The 17,440-nt window shown below is 40.1% G+C and overlaps 1 protein-coding gene across 1 annotated transcript in view; it reads left to right on the top strand.

Annotated features, from left to right (window-relative positions):
* The window catches only part of LOC6043214 (hemicentin-2), a 106,066-nt gene extending 92,611 nt beyond the window's left edge, over positions 1-13,455 (top strand). Inside the window, exons 5-9 of the mRNA XM_038252582.1 lie at positions 6,046-8,199; positions 8,264-8,629; positions 8,698-9,072; positions 11,151-11,640; positions 11,702-13,455. Of these exons, the coding sequence (XP_038108510.1) occupies positions 6,046-8,199; positions 8,264-8,629; positions 8,698-9,072; positions 11,151-11,341 (3,086 nt within the window). The 3' untranslated portion in view covers positions 11,342-11,640; positions 11,702-13,455. The remainder of the gene's footprint in view (positions 1-6,045; positions 8,200-8,263; positions 8,630-8,697; positions 9,073-11,150; positions 11,641-11,701) is intronic.
* The last annotated feature ends 3,985 nt before the right edge of the window (positions 13,456-17,440 follow it).

Here is a 17,440-nt window from a genome sequence, read left to right as displayed (position 1 = left end):
CAAATCTTTGTTATTATTTTTTTGTTATTTTAACAACTAATCCGATCATCCCAATATCATTTGGATTTATTCTTCCATAACAAAAAATGTTATTCCAAAGTTGTTTTGGCTTTCAATCAATATCTGACCGATAACAAATTTTGTTATGATAACATAAACTCTTATGCAAAAATGGATTTTGCAAGAATATTCTATAACACTTTCTGTTATTTTAACAGTATTTGTTATTGAAATGGCATGAATTTAGTTATTACCGTCTGTTCGGGTGTTGCTGAGATACAGCCTCCTAAAATTAAAATTTGACGAAAAAGAGTTTTTTTTCATTTGTTGGCCATCATTTATTCATCGCGATAAATTATCAGTTCAATTTTCAATGTTCAAAAATTAAACTTTTGCGTTTTATTTTCATTTTGTTTTTTTTTTTATGGAAATAATTAAAATATTTTACATGAGAAAAAAAACTTGAAAGAACTGATCATAAATCTATTTTTTTGGTCATTATAAAAAAACGTTAAATTTTACTTTTTTTGAATAGAAGTAAACGTTTTAGTATAGACTTTATTTTTAAAATTTAGTGTGATTAAAAAAAATCTGTCAGAATTACACAGAAAAAAAAATCATGGTTATATTACATCTGGGAAGGGGTCTATCTTTTATGTCAGAAAAAAGGTGTAATTTTACCTCTGGAAATGTGTAATTTTACCACTTTTTTGGTGTAATGTCACTTTTTCTGTCTAAATTGAGGTAAAATTACATCATAAAAGAGGTAATTTTCAACCTTCCAAAATTACAGCTTCCAAATTTACATTATTTTTTTCTGTGTAGATTCTAATGCACTTTTGGAATGCATAGAATATCAATTTACTCATCAGTTGATCTGTTTCTTTGATAAAAAGCCTTAAAAATGTTTTTTTAGTTTAGCTCAGAAAATTTCTTGTAAATCTAAGATCCAATTTTCCATGTCAAATAAATTAATCATGAAATTTTATTTAGGGACCATTCATAAACCACGCGATTTTTTGAAATCTCAACCCCCCTCCCGCACTTTGTGGACAATTGTCGATACATTTTTTTCTGTCATCCCCCCCCCCGCCCTACAGTGTCCACGTGGTTTAGGGATGGTCCCTATCTATTTGAACAAAGATATTTTCATAATTTCAAAATCACGATTAACTCACAAACTAGTCTTAAATCGTATTATTGGGGCTTTTCAATATAAAGAAGTTCATTAACGACGAAAATTTGTAATGTTACAGATTTGGTAAAAAAAAAATAAGAATAGATCCAGAATGAAGACGTATTACATGTTCATAAATTTATTACTTTTTACTGTCGACGATTTATTCAACATAGACGACCTTGTTTACATTGACTCAGGCCGGTTCTTAATAACATCTTCATGAGCTATTTTTTGTCGTAAAATTTCAACTGCTGAAACGTCAAATAAAGTCCAACCTAGATTTCTGCAACAAAGTTAACCTCCAAATTTCAGCACAACCTTCAAGCGCACCCTAGCCCAAATTCTTATCTCTCCACAAAACAAAAAGAAGAAGTTCCTTTTTTCGGGTGATAATTTGGTAATAATTTCATTCTAATGGCAACTCAACAGGAAAGAAGCTGCTCTAGGCTCAGCTCAGTTTTGGAGGGGGTTCGCGATAAGAGCCGTTTCGTGTGGTGCTTTCCTAATAAATTATACATGCTGACAAAGTCGTGCGTCTTATGGGCGATGGCTTCCACAAAGAAAAGACTCCGTTTCAGAACACGGTGCATGGTTTGTCTATTAATAAATCTGGCGCGTTTGTCACCGAGGGAGTTACGTGTTCTACATTTGGCTTCTTCTTTTTTTGTTGGGTGGTTGAAAAGAGTTTTAGACCTACAGTCGAACGGATTATGTCATTCATATCTCGTATTTAATTTGGCCCTCGCGCGCGGCGTTGAAAAGAAGAAAAATGAACTGCGACTGATACATTTTAATGACACCCATTACTGTACGAATGGATTAGGTTGGGAGCTACCTACTGCCTACCGGAGTTGTCGATCGAGGGCGTGGGCACGGTTTTCGTGACCCCCCCCCCCCCTCCCTTCTTGGGGGAAGGGGGGTCACACTTTGCATATCGCGGCTCGCGTACTTTGTTATTCAAACAAAACTCCGATTGAGCAGAGAACCCTTTCCGTGAGGTTCGGCTACCGGCCAAAGAAATCGTGACGAAACGGGGACCCCACCGGCCAAGTGTCGCCACCCGCCCAAACTGGTCATTGTGTTGAGGTTCGGACGGTTGGAACAAATTGCATCTAATTGTTATTAAAAGTTCTGTTTGAATATGAAACGGCCACTTAGTAGGTGGACGACGACGACGGCGACAATTTCCATTCTGAATGGAAAGCAATTTAATTAAAATATTCAACTGCAGCGCGGCAAGAGCCGTTCAAAGTGTAAAGAAGTGGCCATGGTCCCAAGGTGAAAACGCTTTCTTGTCACCGGAGAATGGGACAGCTGATGAAGAGTGATAAGCTTCCGGACAGTCTGCAGACTGTCGGTTCTTGTGAGTTGTAAGACAAACTCTGCATTAAAAGGTTTTATTCAATTTAAATTTACAGTTTGATCTAGTCACCACTAGATGTCATTGCGTAACAAAGCGTACCTTGCACGCAAGTCGCAAAATATTGTATCCAATTAAAAGTTGCATCTAGTCGCAACTAGATGGCACCGCTTCTTTTTGGTAACTTTTTTGGGCCCTTACGCAACAGTTCGTCAAATTCACGCCAAATGCTACAATTTTCTCAGCCCAGGCAATCTCGACGACCCTGTGAACAGATTAATCTACAATGTTTGAGGTCCGCGGCCATAAAAGTGCAAACACGCTAGGAGAAGCAAACAAAAAAAGAGTATCAAAGCTACTGCAACTTTTTTTGGTGCGTAATGAGCGCAGGTGATGTACGCGTCTCAACCTGTTGGGTAATCCAACTCGAGACTCTTTTTTTTTTGGAGGTAGTTTTTACGACTCCAGAAATGGAGAAAGATTCTGCGGGCAATGATCCGCTTAATTTAATTCAATCCCCGTCTATGCCGTTGGTTTTCGTGGTCCAGACGGCCTTTAAAGGTCCAACTTTGTCGGAATTTTCGAGTCTGCGGATTAGGGCGGTTAAGGTATTCAAATCGAATCAATTAAAATTTTTAGACTCCAGCTTGTTTGAAAGTTTAGTTCGCTAAGCTTGTTAGAACGAGCCGAGAATGGAGGAATCACTGGCAATTGTTTTAAGGCGGCATAGTTCGGGAGCTTTCCCAGCGCTTTGAAGACTTTTGCTGGAATCGAGAAGAATAAACGGATTATGGGGCAGAAGAGCTGCGGTGGCAGTTTGTAAAGTTTAAATCCAATCTTGCTCGGAATTAGGTCGTTTGATTAACATCGGAATTTCGTTCTGAACATACTCGATTTACGTTTTCAAACGAAATGCATCAAGAACTGAGAAAATGTTCATGCTAAATTGTCAAAATTGTCAAAATTGTCAAAATTGGCGAAATTGTCGAAATTGTCAAAATTGTCAAAATTGTCAAAATTGTCAAAATTGTCAAAATTGTCAAAATTGTCAAAATTGTCAAAATTGTCAAAATTGTCAAAATTGTCAAAATTGTCAAAATTGTCAAAATTGTCAAAATTGTCAAAATTGTCAAAATTGTCAAAATTGTCGAAATTGTCAAAATTGTCAAAATTGTCAAAATTGTCAAAATTGTCAAATTTGTCAAAATTGTCAAAATTGTCAAAATTGTCAAAATTGTCAAAATTGTCGAAATTGTCAAAATTGTCAAAATTGTCAAATTGTAAAAATGGTCAAAACTGTCCAAAATGTCCAAATTGTCCAAATTGTCCAATTTATTCAAATTGTCAAAATTGTCAAAATTGTCAAAAAATGTAAATTGGTGTTCTTTTCCATAGTTAAGGGCTGAGGCCAAGTTTTTTTTTTATTTTAGTAAAATTGAGATTTTTCGAAAATGGTTAATTTTTTCGGAAATCCGGCCCGACAATTTGAAGACAATATTGTTACGCGTCTACTGCTCAAATTTGAGCTTGATCGATTTAATCTAGCTCTAGATTTTGACTTTTTGGTAAGAGGATTTGGTGAACATATTTCAATCAATCTCTCAAAGAGCAAAAAAATAATTTCACAAGTTATTCAAAGTAAAAGCATCATCAGCTGTTGGTTACTTTCAAGATTGAAAACCATCTGTTTGCGATAAAAATCGAACTTAAACACAAAAACTAATAAAAATACCAGCTGGACCGCGCCAAAAGAATGATTTACTCCGAGCAAAAGTCAAACCCTTTTTTCCCCCCAAAACCGGACAGTTTCGTGCCTCAAAAACCAGAAAACCACCTGCCCGATTCGAGCACGTTGCTCTTCGTTCGACACCGAAAAGGATCCGAGAAATCGTTCAACCGGGCAGATGTTCATTATCATTTTGATTGGCTCCTCGACGACGGTGGTGGCTTTAAGGCATTTCAGGGATGTTCGTTTTTTTTTCTGGGGGACTCAAACCAGTTTGACAACGGCGAAGCCTTCGCCGCTAAAGGTGTCTCATTTGAATTAAGTATTGTGTTTCCATCTCTCGTGCAGGCAGTGCAAGATACTTTTCTCCTTTTTTATAGGCTTTTTTTTAAGGCTCGGGTATGGCCCACGATGTTGTGTGCTCTGTTTTTATGTTTTTAAAACGGCAGCTTGTTCGGCTCGTTAGCAAAGTTTCGTAATTTAAATTGGATGGCTTTGGCGAGTTTTGGAACATGAGCGATTTTTTTTAGAGAGCAATTAAGTTTGGTGACATGATTCGAGTTTCATGGTATCGATTAAAGTCAGTTGATCAATCAAGCTGAACATGGTTGATTTCATCACTAGATAGTCCAGTGACATCTAGTAGCGAATAGAATAAAGCTTCTAAGTTCAACTTGTATGCAACGTTTTTCAAACAATTCAACCTTGAAAAGAATACTTGCATACAAGATTGATGACCGTTAATAGTGACATCTAGTGGCGAGTAGTTCAACATATCATCTAGGAAGCCTTTTTCGAATAAATTCGACAAATTTCACTCAAATTACATAGAAACCAGTCAGTTGACCTCATTTTCAAGCCCAGAAATTGCCACTCCCACCCCAAAACAACATAGCAAGGCAGAACAAAACCAACAAAACGTGACTCGTGTCTGCATCGCTAAAACCGCACGGTCCTCGAAGCCGAAAAAATAACTTCCAAATCTGGAGACCCCGGCGAAAGCCTCCCCACCATTCAATTACCACTTGCGCTGGACTCGTGCGCTGCCGGACCTTAATTTAGCGGACAATCTAAATATTTGTTTGGTTTCCTCTGGACCAGAAAAGCCCCACTCTCGTTCTCTGTGGAGCTCACCTCCCGGACGATTTTACACAAGAAAAGAAGACCAAACGCGAAACAAAAAATTAATTGAAAATATTTCTTCCCCAAACACACCGTCGGGGAGTAGCAGCAGCTAGAGAGAACACATCAAATGTACGAAGATGATGCTGCGCGACGCGGCTAGGGCAATGATGGTAATGATGTGCATGACTTGGCGGAAATTTGCACTCTCTCGTTCCACCGGGAACTCATCTCGCAGAGGTCTCGGTGGTTTTGCGCGTGGAGCAGTCAAAAAAACGCCCCCACCCAGAAAGTGTCTGCCCGCGGGAGCTAATTAGTTCTTATACACGTTCCATCAAATTTAAAGTTTTTCGACGGAAATTGTGCAAATAGAAGGTTGGCGTAAGGGAGCGGGGGTTTGACGTTGCCTGTGGTTGATTTGAACTTTCTTAAAGTTGAGCTGAGGATTGTTTTAACTTGGTGGAGCGACATCTCGGGGCGATAGAATGACTGCAAGTTGGATGCGAGAAAGGGAAACTTGCATGCAAGAGGTAACTCTTGGAATATTGACATCTGGTGGTGACTAGAAGAACTGTGATCACGCAAAACGAAAAATGCAAATCAGAACCGCCCAAAATCATTTTCCACAGAATTCATGACTAATTATAACTTTTCCAGACTTTCCTCGTGTCGAGATCGGTCCGGAGAATCCGCTGAGCGTGGAGCGCGACCAAACCGCCAAGCTCGAGTGTAACGTCGACGCCAAACCCAAGCCGGAACGCGTCCAGTGGACGCGCAATGGACGCTTTATCTCGTCCCACCCCGTCCACACGATCCACCGGGTATCCCTGCAGGACGCCGGCAAGTACGCGTGTTCCGCCGACAACGGACTGGGCAAGTCCGGCGAGCAGGAGATCATCCTGAACGTGCTGTACCCACCGATCGTGCACGTCGAGGCCAAGAGTAAGGAAGCCGAGGAGAAGGAAACGGTGCAGATCAAGTGTAACGTGACGGCCAACCCGCCCCCGGTGACGATCGAGTGGCTGAAGGAGGGCGATCTGGAGTTCCGCAAGAACGGAGACACGCTGACGCTGCGGGATGTTCGCGCTGAGGATGCCGGAACTTACGTTTGTCGAGGTATCAACATCATGAAGCCGTACGGAGGTAAGACGCTGGAACGGGAGGGTAACGCCTCGATCGCGTTGTTGGTGCGTCACAAGCCTGGTCAGTCGGTGATCACTCCGGAGAAGCCGGTTGTTCACGTTGGGAACAGTGTGAGTTTGATGTGCAAGGCGGATCCTCCGGGTTGGCCGTTGGCTCAGTACCGTTGGTACCGCGATGTTGGAGGTGAAATGTCCCCGACGGTGATCGCACAGGGCGCCCAATATCTGATCCCGAAGGCTGGTCTACAGAGCGAAGGCAAGTACTACTGTCACGCTGGAAACGATCTCGGTAACGGAGAGATGGCTAGTGCTACGCTGGAAGTTCACCAACCACCACAGTTCCTTGCCAAGCTGCAGTCCAACATGATCCGACGCGCTGGAGAGGCTGACTTTACCGTGACCTGCAGTGCCAAGGGTAAGCCGGAACCGTCGATCACCTGGTTGAAGGACGATGTCGAGATCATTCCCGATATGCACATGTTCGAAGTCAAGACCAACATCGCCAAGGGACCCAACGGCATGGTTACCGTCCAGAGTATGCTCAAGTTCGCCGGAAAGGTCCGCCCCAACGGGAACGATCTGATGTCGGGTGATCGCGGCCAGTACACCTGCCTGTACGAAAACGAGGTCAACAAAGCCAACTCTACGATGCACCTGAAGATCGAGCACGAACCGATCGTGCTGCACCAGTACAACAAGGTCGCCAACGATATCCGGGAGGTCGCCGAAGTGGTTTGCAAGGTCCAATCCTACCCGAAACCGGAGTTCATGTGGCAGTTTGGAACCAACCCGACTCCGCTGCTCAACAGCGATCACTACGAGATCAGTTCGACTTCGGACAGCAACGACATCTACACCAGCATCCTGAAGATCAGCAACCTACGCCACCAGGACTACGGAGACTACCACTGCCGGGTGTCCAACGCCCTGAACACGATCCACGTCCCGATCCGCCTGCAACCGAAAGGTCCCCCAGAGAAGCCCTCCAAGCTGAAGGCCGTCGAGTTGGGCTCCAACTTTATCGTCCTCTCGTGGACTCCCGGATTCGACGGAGGTCTCGCAAACACCAAGTACTTCGTCTCTTACCGCAAGATCGTGATCCCCAACGAGAGTCTGGTCACCGACGATTGCGCCGCAGTCGCTGCAAGCGGTGCCGAATGGATGGAATTCGACTGCCAGCGGGAAGTCCCGTGCACGATCACCCCTCTCGATCATCACCAGAGCTACGTCTTCAAGGTAAAGGCCCTCAACACCAAGGGTGTTTCCGAACACTCGAACGAGATCAGCGCAACGACGAAGGTCGAGAAGGTCCCCGTTCCCCAGCGAGCCTCATTCGACCCGGAAACCCGCATCTTGGCGCTGAACATCGCCCCGACCTGCCTGTCAATGATCGCGATCGTGGAGTCAGTGATCTACGGTGACACCCCGATGGCCGCCTGGCACATTATCGAAACCGTCGAGCTGGACGTCAACGGACACGAACCGACCTACAAGGAGAGCAAGATCGAGCACTTTGTGGCGAATCGCCGCAACAACGGACGATCGCTGGGAACTGGACTGGACGAGATCCCGCTGCCGGCGCTGGAGGACGAGCTGAACCCACGCGTGCGAGTCAAACTGTGCCTGAAGGTCAACCACGAGTACTGCGGCGAGTACATGGAAGCTGACAGTGAGTATTGATCAGTTGTATGATCGTGACCCAAATCTTAACCAAATTTCCCCCTCTTTTCTAGTCGGTCCCTCTCTGATCCAAGAAGCCGCCTTCGTGGAACTCCCGACGCTGATCGCGATCGTGGTGTCCTGCATCGTCGCCGGTCTGTTCGCCGTGCTGCTGCTGATGTTCTGCCGCTGCAAGCGCAAGCAGTCCAAGGAGTCGGCCAAGGCCAAGGAGTACGACATCGACTCGATCCACCCGTCGATCGTGAACCAACAGAACCAGGCTCCACCTCCGTACTACTCGGCCAGCAGCCTCGAAAACAAGGCCCTGGAGCACTCGATGGACCTCGCCATGGACCAGAACCAGGCGCTGTACGCGAGCCAGCAGACCTACGGATATCACCAACAGAACGCCATGATGCCCCAGGTTCCCCAGAACGACTGTAAGTACCCCAAAATCCCCCCTTCCAAAACAAAAATCCTAACCTCAAATCTCCTCCCACCTTCTTAGGGTCCAACATGGGCTACGTGGAGAACTCGTACTCCAACTCGAACAACGGCGGCAGCGTCAACTCGCAGGACTCGATCTGGCAGCTCAAGATGTCGGCGGCGGCGTCCAACTCGGCCAACATGGTGGTACCGCAGCACAACTACATGGACCAGCCGCTGCAGCAGAACTACGGCTACGACCCGATGACGCACGGTGGGTACGGAGCGGTCGATGATTACGCCCCGTATCCGCACCTGATGACGACGGCGAGCCAGCACGGAGGGGACGAGTACCACCACAACATGCGCACCAGCCAGAACCCGTCGCGCCAGGACTACTGCAGCGATCCGTACGCGTCGGTGCACAAGCCGAAGAAGAGGATGGACCAGCATATGGGTGAGTTTGGAGACTTTGGAGATATTTAGGGATATTTAAGACAATTGGGGACTTTGATGATATTTTATGATTTTGAATGACATTTGGAGCCTGAAGATATTTGGACTCTTTCAAGACAAGTGGAGACTTTGAAGACATTTTAAAACTTTGAATGAACTTTGGAGAATTTGAAGACATTTTATGGTTTTGAATGACATTTGGAGACTTTCAGACATTCAGACAGTTATTTTTTTTTCAATTTTGAAAGAGAATTGGAAGCATTGAACACATTTGGAGACTTTAAAGTCATTCAGGGACTTTGGAGGGATCTGTTTTTTTTTTTCAAATTTCTTTCAATAAATTAACACTTTTTTAAGTAATCTAGAACATTGTAGACTTTTGATGACTTGAACATTTTTGGAGACGTTTCAACTCTCAGAACATTGCTGGATTAGAGGTTATGATGTTTTTAGAGTTCATTTTGAGACTTGGAGAATTTAAACTTTTTGAATTATTTTAAACTTTTAAAATTTGATACCGTGGAGACTAACAAAACGTGAAAAATTTCAGAGGACATGGGAATTCGGTAGTTTTAGTTTTTAGAAGTATAAGTTTCTGAAATGTTTTGATTTGTGTTTTTTTTTTATTTTCCAAGGTTTTAAAAACATGCTTACAGACTGATTTGTGAGACTTTGGAGAATTTGAGAACTGTGGAGACTTGATATTTTGACAGATTTGCAGACTGAACAGACTTGAAAAATATTAAGGGTTTTTGAAATGTTTCAGTCGTTTAATTTAAAATCATGATTTTACTATTTTGAAGATTTTTGAATGATTGGAGGGTTTCAAGCGGTAGATTTACAGACCAAAAAAATGATAGATGTCATGACTAATATTTTTTCAATTTTTTTATGTGTTTTTAAAATGTTTTGTGATGTTTTTTTTTTTATTTCCAAAGATTTTGAAAACATGCTCACATACTGATTGGGAGACTTTGAAGAATTTGAGGACTTTGAAGACTTGATTTTTTGACAGATTTGGAGACTTAACAGACTTAGACATAATTAAGGACTTTTGAAACATTTAAGTTGTTTATTTTAACAAAATTATTTTACTGTTTTGAAGATTTTTGAATGATTGGAGAGTTTGTAGAGTTTCAAATTAATCATATTTTGAATAGTTAAGGACGTAAAAATAATTGATAGATGTCGAGTAGAATTTTTTGTTTTTTTTTTTTTTAAATCTTCCAAGATCAGTTTTACAAAGTTTTTTTTCAAATGTGTGGTGATGAGTGTAATTTCAAAGATTTAAAAATATAGATTTCGAGAATTCGAGGATTTTGTAGACTTTTTATGTTGATAGACTTAATCAAAATTAAAGGTGTTTGAAAAATTTAGGTCGTTTAATTTAACAACATTATTTTAATATTTTGCAGTTTTTTAAATGATTGGAGAGTTTGGATAGTTTCAAGTGAATCAGATTTTGGTAGCGTTGAAAACTTTGAAAAAATGCTAGATGTCGTGTAGAAATCTGTTTTTTAATAATTAAAAAAAATGTTCTCAATTGTTTATTACATGTTTAGCGATGTGTTTTTTTTAGTTTATTTTCAAAGATTTCATAAACCTACTTTCACACTGATTTTGGTGACTCAGAAGAATTTGAGTTCTTTGGAGACTTAATATTTAACAGATTTGGAGACTTCACAGACTTGAACGTAATTTAGAGCTTTTGATAATTTTAAGCCGTTTTCAGTGGTGGAGGGAGGAGGGCACATGCATAGGAAATATTTTGGTTGCGGTGTTTGAGAATGACCCCCCAGGCTGTTCATTCTTTTAAATATTTTGCTGTTTTGGAGACTTTTGAATGATTGGAAAGTTTAAAGCAAATAATTTTTAATAATTTTGAAACTTGGAACAATTATAAATTCATTTAGTTTTTACAAGATTTCCTTAATTTGGAGACATTTAAATTTTTGTAGACTTTTCAAGACTTTGTAGATTTGGAGACTTCAGGTTCAAACGACGAATTTTGGACTCATTATAGTTTATGAAAACTTTTTAGCTAATGTAGACCTAACCAATCTTCCCTTTTCCGTGTAGACTTTGTCGCCGAATCACCCTACCACGACGTCAGTGGTCTGCCCGACCCGTACATGGAGCAGGACGAGGTCAAGTCGCCGGGCCCGAACCAGCACCTCTCGATGAGCTACGACGACGCGCTCGCGCTGGAGAGCGGCTACTCGACCCCCAACTCCCGGAACCGCCGCGTGATACACGAGATCGTCGTGTAGAGTCGCTGGAACCGGGTGGACAATGGACAATGCAAGAATCCGAAAGGCTACGAGAGAATCACACAACGAGAGGAAAACAATGAAAATGGGGAAAAAATCACACAATTTTTAAGAAACGAATAAAACACACAAAATAGTTCAAATTTTATCACGAGAGAAAGAGAAAGAGCAGCTAGTTGAAAGAGACGTTATTATTAGAGTGACAACAAGAGAGTTTATGTGTTTGAAATAAAATAACGATCATCTGGACGAACGGCTTCAGCCCAAGGGCTCTGTTTGATCTCAAATAACTCTTTCTGGTAAGTTTTGAATAGAAATTTAAGTAAAACAAGAAATTATTTTTTTTTCTTCTTTTTCCAGAGGCAATCGCTGGATGGTGCGGCCAAACTGTGATTGTAAATATAACCGTAAGCTATTGATAAGTGTAGGTCCAGTTATTTTTTTAAAAAGAGTAATTTGTTTTGTAAAGAAAAGTATGATCGATTAAAATTATTCGTTGCTCATGTTGCCTTAGGATTTCTAAGGTGGCAAACCCGTCTGAAAATCTCAAACTCACAAATCACAAGCAAATATTCTCATCGTCTGTGCGTCGATTGGAACCGAATGTGCCATTACCTGACGTAATAATTCAGAAAAAAATGTTTCGGAAGCGAATCGAAAGTGCAGTTGGAATGGCAACTCTGGAAATTTATGAGATTACTCGGTGAGAATCCAGCAAAAGAATCGTCTAAGTCGAATAATTAGTTAACTGTGAAATGAGCGAGCGAGAGCGCGAGATTCGAATGGTTGGAACTAAGTTAAGGTCAAATGGTGCCATTCACAATTCATTTCAACTGACGTGCCGAAAAAGGTCACTTGAAATGAGTTCTGATGAATCTTCCACCTAAAAAAAAGTGCAGAAAACGAATGCGAGACACATGACAATAACGTAATTAAGCTCCTCAAATTGCTGAATATTATCTCTTTGTTCTTAAAAAATACTGCCACGAAAGTCCTTTTTATTAAACTTTTCACCCGAGTCCAGCCCTGCGTTTGACAGTTCGAAACCCACCTTCAACATTGCTCCCCTTGATCCCATAAAAAAAGAATCAAAGCAACCGGAGCGCGGTTTCGAACTGTCAAACGCAAAGCTGACGCAACTGTTTTCACCACACTGAGAAAAGTTATCACGAACGTTTGTTGACGTTGACTGCTTGAAAAGCGGTGCGACCAGTTTTTCGTCTAACCTTTCCTCAAGTGCCTCGAAACACTCTAAACTCCTCGTACCTTTGCCGACCCAAGTTGCGCAAAGTGTGCAACATGTATAAAAGTATATATTTTCCCACCTCCTTCCACCTTCCAGTTTCTGTTTTCATTTCGTGAAGCAAAATATTTCTTCCCTCCATAGTTTTTAAATTAAAACAAGTGTTTTTTTTAAGTTAGTAAGTCGGGCAAACCGATAAGCACCGACAGAGCTAGTAGCTAGGTGAGAAATGAGTAATTAAAAACTTGTAAATACCGACGACGCGAAGCAAGGCAGAGCAAAACTTAAATATATACATATTCAAAGCGTCGTTCTTTAATGAAACTTTGCCAAACGGAAAGTGTGAGCTAATCGTTCTCTCGTCCCTTCCCACACTGCAAGAAATCGCCACTTTTGAAACGGGCGACAAATATTCACAGTCGCACAGCAACTTTTGTTGTGCTGTGGATGCAGTTTTGCGCAAAGTTGGCGGACGACGAAAAGTTACAACGAGAAAGCAATTTCTTAAACATTAACAAGAGTTTGTTAACGAAGGAAAGTTTTTTGCCGAACTGCACACCGAAACAAAACGACACACAAAGTCGAGTCGGGAGCGACGAAATAGCGCGAACAAGCATCTCAGTATCAATTAGCAGCAGCAGCAGGAAACTCTCTAGCTCAAATGATCAAGGCAGATGTAGGCAAATTGAAGTCGCGCGAAAAAGTTTAATTTTACAAGGAAAAAGTTTTTTTTTGTTCTGTGTAAATAATGACTGAAATAATTTTTATTGCAACGCGCGGATCTACTTATTTTTTAAGTGCGATTGTAAGTAATTAGCCGTTAGGGAGGAAAAACTTTTTCGAAACAAATAAATTTATTTTTAAACACAAATGAAGATGGTGTTTTCATTGCATTGCAGTCCGAAAACGAGTCCTTTCAAGTAGAAATATCACAGATGGTTTCCCATTAAAGACTTCCCTAAAAAGAAACTTTCTACACCCACAAGAATACAATGCTTGAGATATATTCATCTTGCTTTTGCTTGCTTTTCTATCCAGATTTTTATGCGAAGATGGCGATACGAATGGTGCACGCCCGAAATGTCAAAATTGTGCAGCGGTACCAACATTAGAAAAAAAATGTCAGCCACACTTTTTTTCTATTGCTGGTACAACTGCACGATTTTGACATTTCGGGCGTGCACCATTCGTAACGCCATCTTCGATGGCAACCTTATTCAGTTGTTGCAGTTGTTTGTTTACATTTGATATGGAAACGTCAACTTACCGTAGATTTTGAGGGTGAAATTAGGTCAAACAAAAATACAGAAATTTATATGACCCAATCTCACCCTTGTTGACGGTACGTCAAGTGTCTAATTTGATTACTTTTCAATCGTATATGAACAGATTCATTCCTACTGATTCAAATTACTAAGCTAAGTGCAATTTTCTATGTTAAGCATTTTAAGTGATTGTAGATACACAGAAAAAATATGTGAATTTTCTCGACACGGAAAAAATGAACCACATGTAAACTCAGTTGATGTAAATAAATTTGAGATTCGACGTAAACGGTTGAATCACACGTAAAATCATGTTTTCACGTACATATAATTTGATGCAAATTTACATTAAATTGCATTCAAATTTAAATGTTCAATAAAGTGCAAAAGTGTTACCGTCATTTCGGGAATCGGGACTACAGTCTGAATAGGGACAGCAGTTTTCAGAGCACTTAAAGCTTTTAAACTTAGAAACGGATGTACATATTTTGTTGGTCTGAGTCTGTAAACGAAACCAATCAGAAAAGTCCCGATTTGCCCCAGTTGACGGTACATCTTAAATGATGTAACATTCGGATTTTTTTGTGTAGGCCGTAACCGTAACTTTTACATTTTTTTAAAATATAATTTTATAGTGTTTTTAACCAAACATCGACAAATATTTTCATCAATTGGGTACTAAAGTCCTATGTCAATTTTTATGTACAACGGTAAAAAACACGATTAAAAACCATTTCTGATCACTTTTTTTTTTCATTTTAATGCAAAATTTTTTTTTTACAGGACAACATTTTTTCGATGGATCAACTATGATCCCCTTGGAACGAGCTGTCAAGTAGGAGCTTTTCTGTCAAGAAGGACCGCGAGGTTAATTTTTCAAAATTGATTTAAAAATCCATTTTAAACTCTTTGTGCTCGTACAAAGGGTCATTGTACTCAGAAAAATAAGCTTTATCGCCGTAAACAATAATATCAGCAATCTAAGCTTCATTTTAGGACCCAATTCATTGTTATTTTTCAATATTGTAATAATTTTTGATCTATTATTTTTAAAATTAGCAAGGCGCCGGGACCAGCGGTGTAGGGGTAAGCGTAGTTGTCTTTCACCCAATCGGCCTGGGTTCGATCCCAGAAGGTCCCGGTGGCATTTTTCGAGACAAGATTTGACTGATCACGCCTTCCGTCGGACGGGGAAGTAATATTGGCACCGGTCTTACCTAGAGGTTAGGTCGTTAGCTCATGAGTAAAATCATGAATATTTTTTATGAATTCATGAATGTTCGTAAAAATATGTTAGCCATGAATAACATTAATGAATACAGTTCGTGAACTCATGAAAGGTATCACGAAATCATGAACAAAGTTATTCACAAATTCAAGAATAGAAATTCTTGATTTCTCGCACACATTTTTTCCGTGCAGTCCAGGTGTAAGAGTCGTCCGAGTCGTCTTCCTGGGTCTTGTCTCGGTGGAGTCGTTTGTAGGCAGTTGGACTCACAAAAATAAGGTCGTCAGGTCGAATCCCGGGGTGGATGGAAGCTAAGGTGTAAAAAGAGGTTTGCAATTGCCTCAACAGTCAAGCTTTCGGACACCTAGTTACGAGTAGGAATCTTGCAATCGAGAACGCCAAAGCAATGCTGTAGAGCGAATAATTTGATTAGAAGAATTGATTGAACTATTACTCAATCTGTGAAAAAAAATTATAATCCGGCCAAAAACAAAAAACAAAAAAAAATCATAAAATTAAATTTTAAATTAATAATTATAATACGCTAGTAAACTATCTTGCAAACAATTTTCATTCTTCTCATGGCAGACTTGTCACAAGATGGGCTTTTGTGAAACTGCCATGCTATATGAAATTGAATTTTCTGCTTTATTAATAATGGTTGAATGATGGATTGATAAATATGAAAATCCATTGATTTTCAGCGTTTTTCAAAAGAAATATCCAATAAAATCGAGAAAAATCTTTAAAAAAACATTGCTCCTAGACTCTCCGACGAAATATTTCGGTATACCAAGCAAATTGTCGGGGTTGGCCCTTCTTTCATTGTGCCAATATCAGACCTGTCGATTTTTTTTATCATGAAATTTAAAAAAAATGTTCTTAATGAAAAATGACCCTTCCGGGTCAATGTAGAAGGAATATTAAATTTCCCATAAAATGACATGTTCCAAAATTTTGTACCGTCAAGTAACGGAAAATGGGAGAGTTTTTAAAACTTTTTTAGTGTTTTTTTGATAAAAAAAAAACGTTTTTTTTTCGGAATTCTGAGTACGCCATTAAATCGGGCGTCTTATTTTACATAATAGTCACTTTGACACCAAATTTCTTTGTCAACACCGTTTCAAGCTACAAATTATTGAAAAATAGTCCAGAGTTCCCAAATGAACCGGTTAGGCTAGGTTCACCTATAAACTTGGTTCGGCTTAAGCCTCCCTTTGTGGTTCAATCCTGGTTCAGTGAACCATGAACCATGGCTTAAGCCAGGCTAACAAGGCTAATAAAAACCATAGGAATAATGCACTGTGTAACAAATCTTATAGTGTAGCAATGTTACAATGTAACATTTATTACACCGTAACATTGTTACACCGTAACATTGTTACACCGTAACATTGTTACACCGTAACATTGTTACACCGTAACATTCATTACACCGTAAAATTGTTACACCGTAACATGGTTACACCACAACATTCGTTGCATCGTAGCTATCATTACACCGTTACATTCCTTACACCGTAATAATGTTACGGTGTAATACTGTTACGGTGTAACAATGTTACGGTGTAACAATGTTACGGTGTAACAATGTTACGGTGTAATACTATTACGGTGTAACAATGTTACGATGTAACAATGTTACGGTTTGAGCATACTACGGTGTAACAAAGCTTGCCGTTTAGCCTAACATTCTTTGATCAGGTTCAAGCCAGGTACAAGCCTGGTTCAAGCCAATGGTTAATTTTGGCTAGCCTCACCTGGTTTGAACCAAATGAACCATGGCTCACGGCACTCAATGAGCCTGAGCCGACGATGCTTGCCGACGTGTGGTGTGAACCTGAACCAGAAAAATGAACCTAGCCTAGCCGATGGCTTAGGCTTGTGGGAAAACTGAAAAATACTATCTTTTTTTTTCAAAAAAAACGGACCTCAGATTCGTGATTAGGGACAAAAGTTACCCCATAGGACAAAGTTTCACGCAAATCAAAGAGGGGTCGGGGCAACTGCTGTGTGAGTTGGCGGAGAATTACCCCTCAAGAATTTAAAGAACTTAAAAAAAATGTTTAATTTTTTATAATTTTTTTTTTATACCAGATGTTAAAGTTGTTTAATAAATTTTAAAATAAATCACCAAAGTATAATTTAAATAATTATTTTTAAGATTTTTTTTCTAAACTATAACAACTTACAAGTAAAACTTTTGTACCGGTTAGGTAAACAGGTTTTGGTAAATCGATTTGGTTTTTTTAACAAAATGACTTTTCATGCAATTTAATGAAGTTTGATATGTCGGATGAGTGTAATCTTCAACAAAAAATGTTTCCACTGTTTTACTAAAGTATGTAAAGTAAACAATAAAA

Source organism: Culex quinquefasciatus, chromosome 2 (assembly GCF_015732765.1).
Source record: "Culex quinquefasciatus strain JHB chromosome 2, VPISU_Cqui_1.0_pri_paternal, whole genome shotgun sequence".
Lineage (NCBI taxonomy): Eukaryota > Metazoa > Arthropoda > Insecta > Diptera > Culicidae > Culex > Culex quinquefasciatus.
Note: the sequence above shows the minus strand (reverse complement) of the source record. Positions and strands in the feature narration are given on the sequence as shown.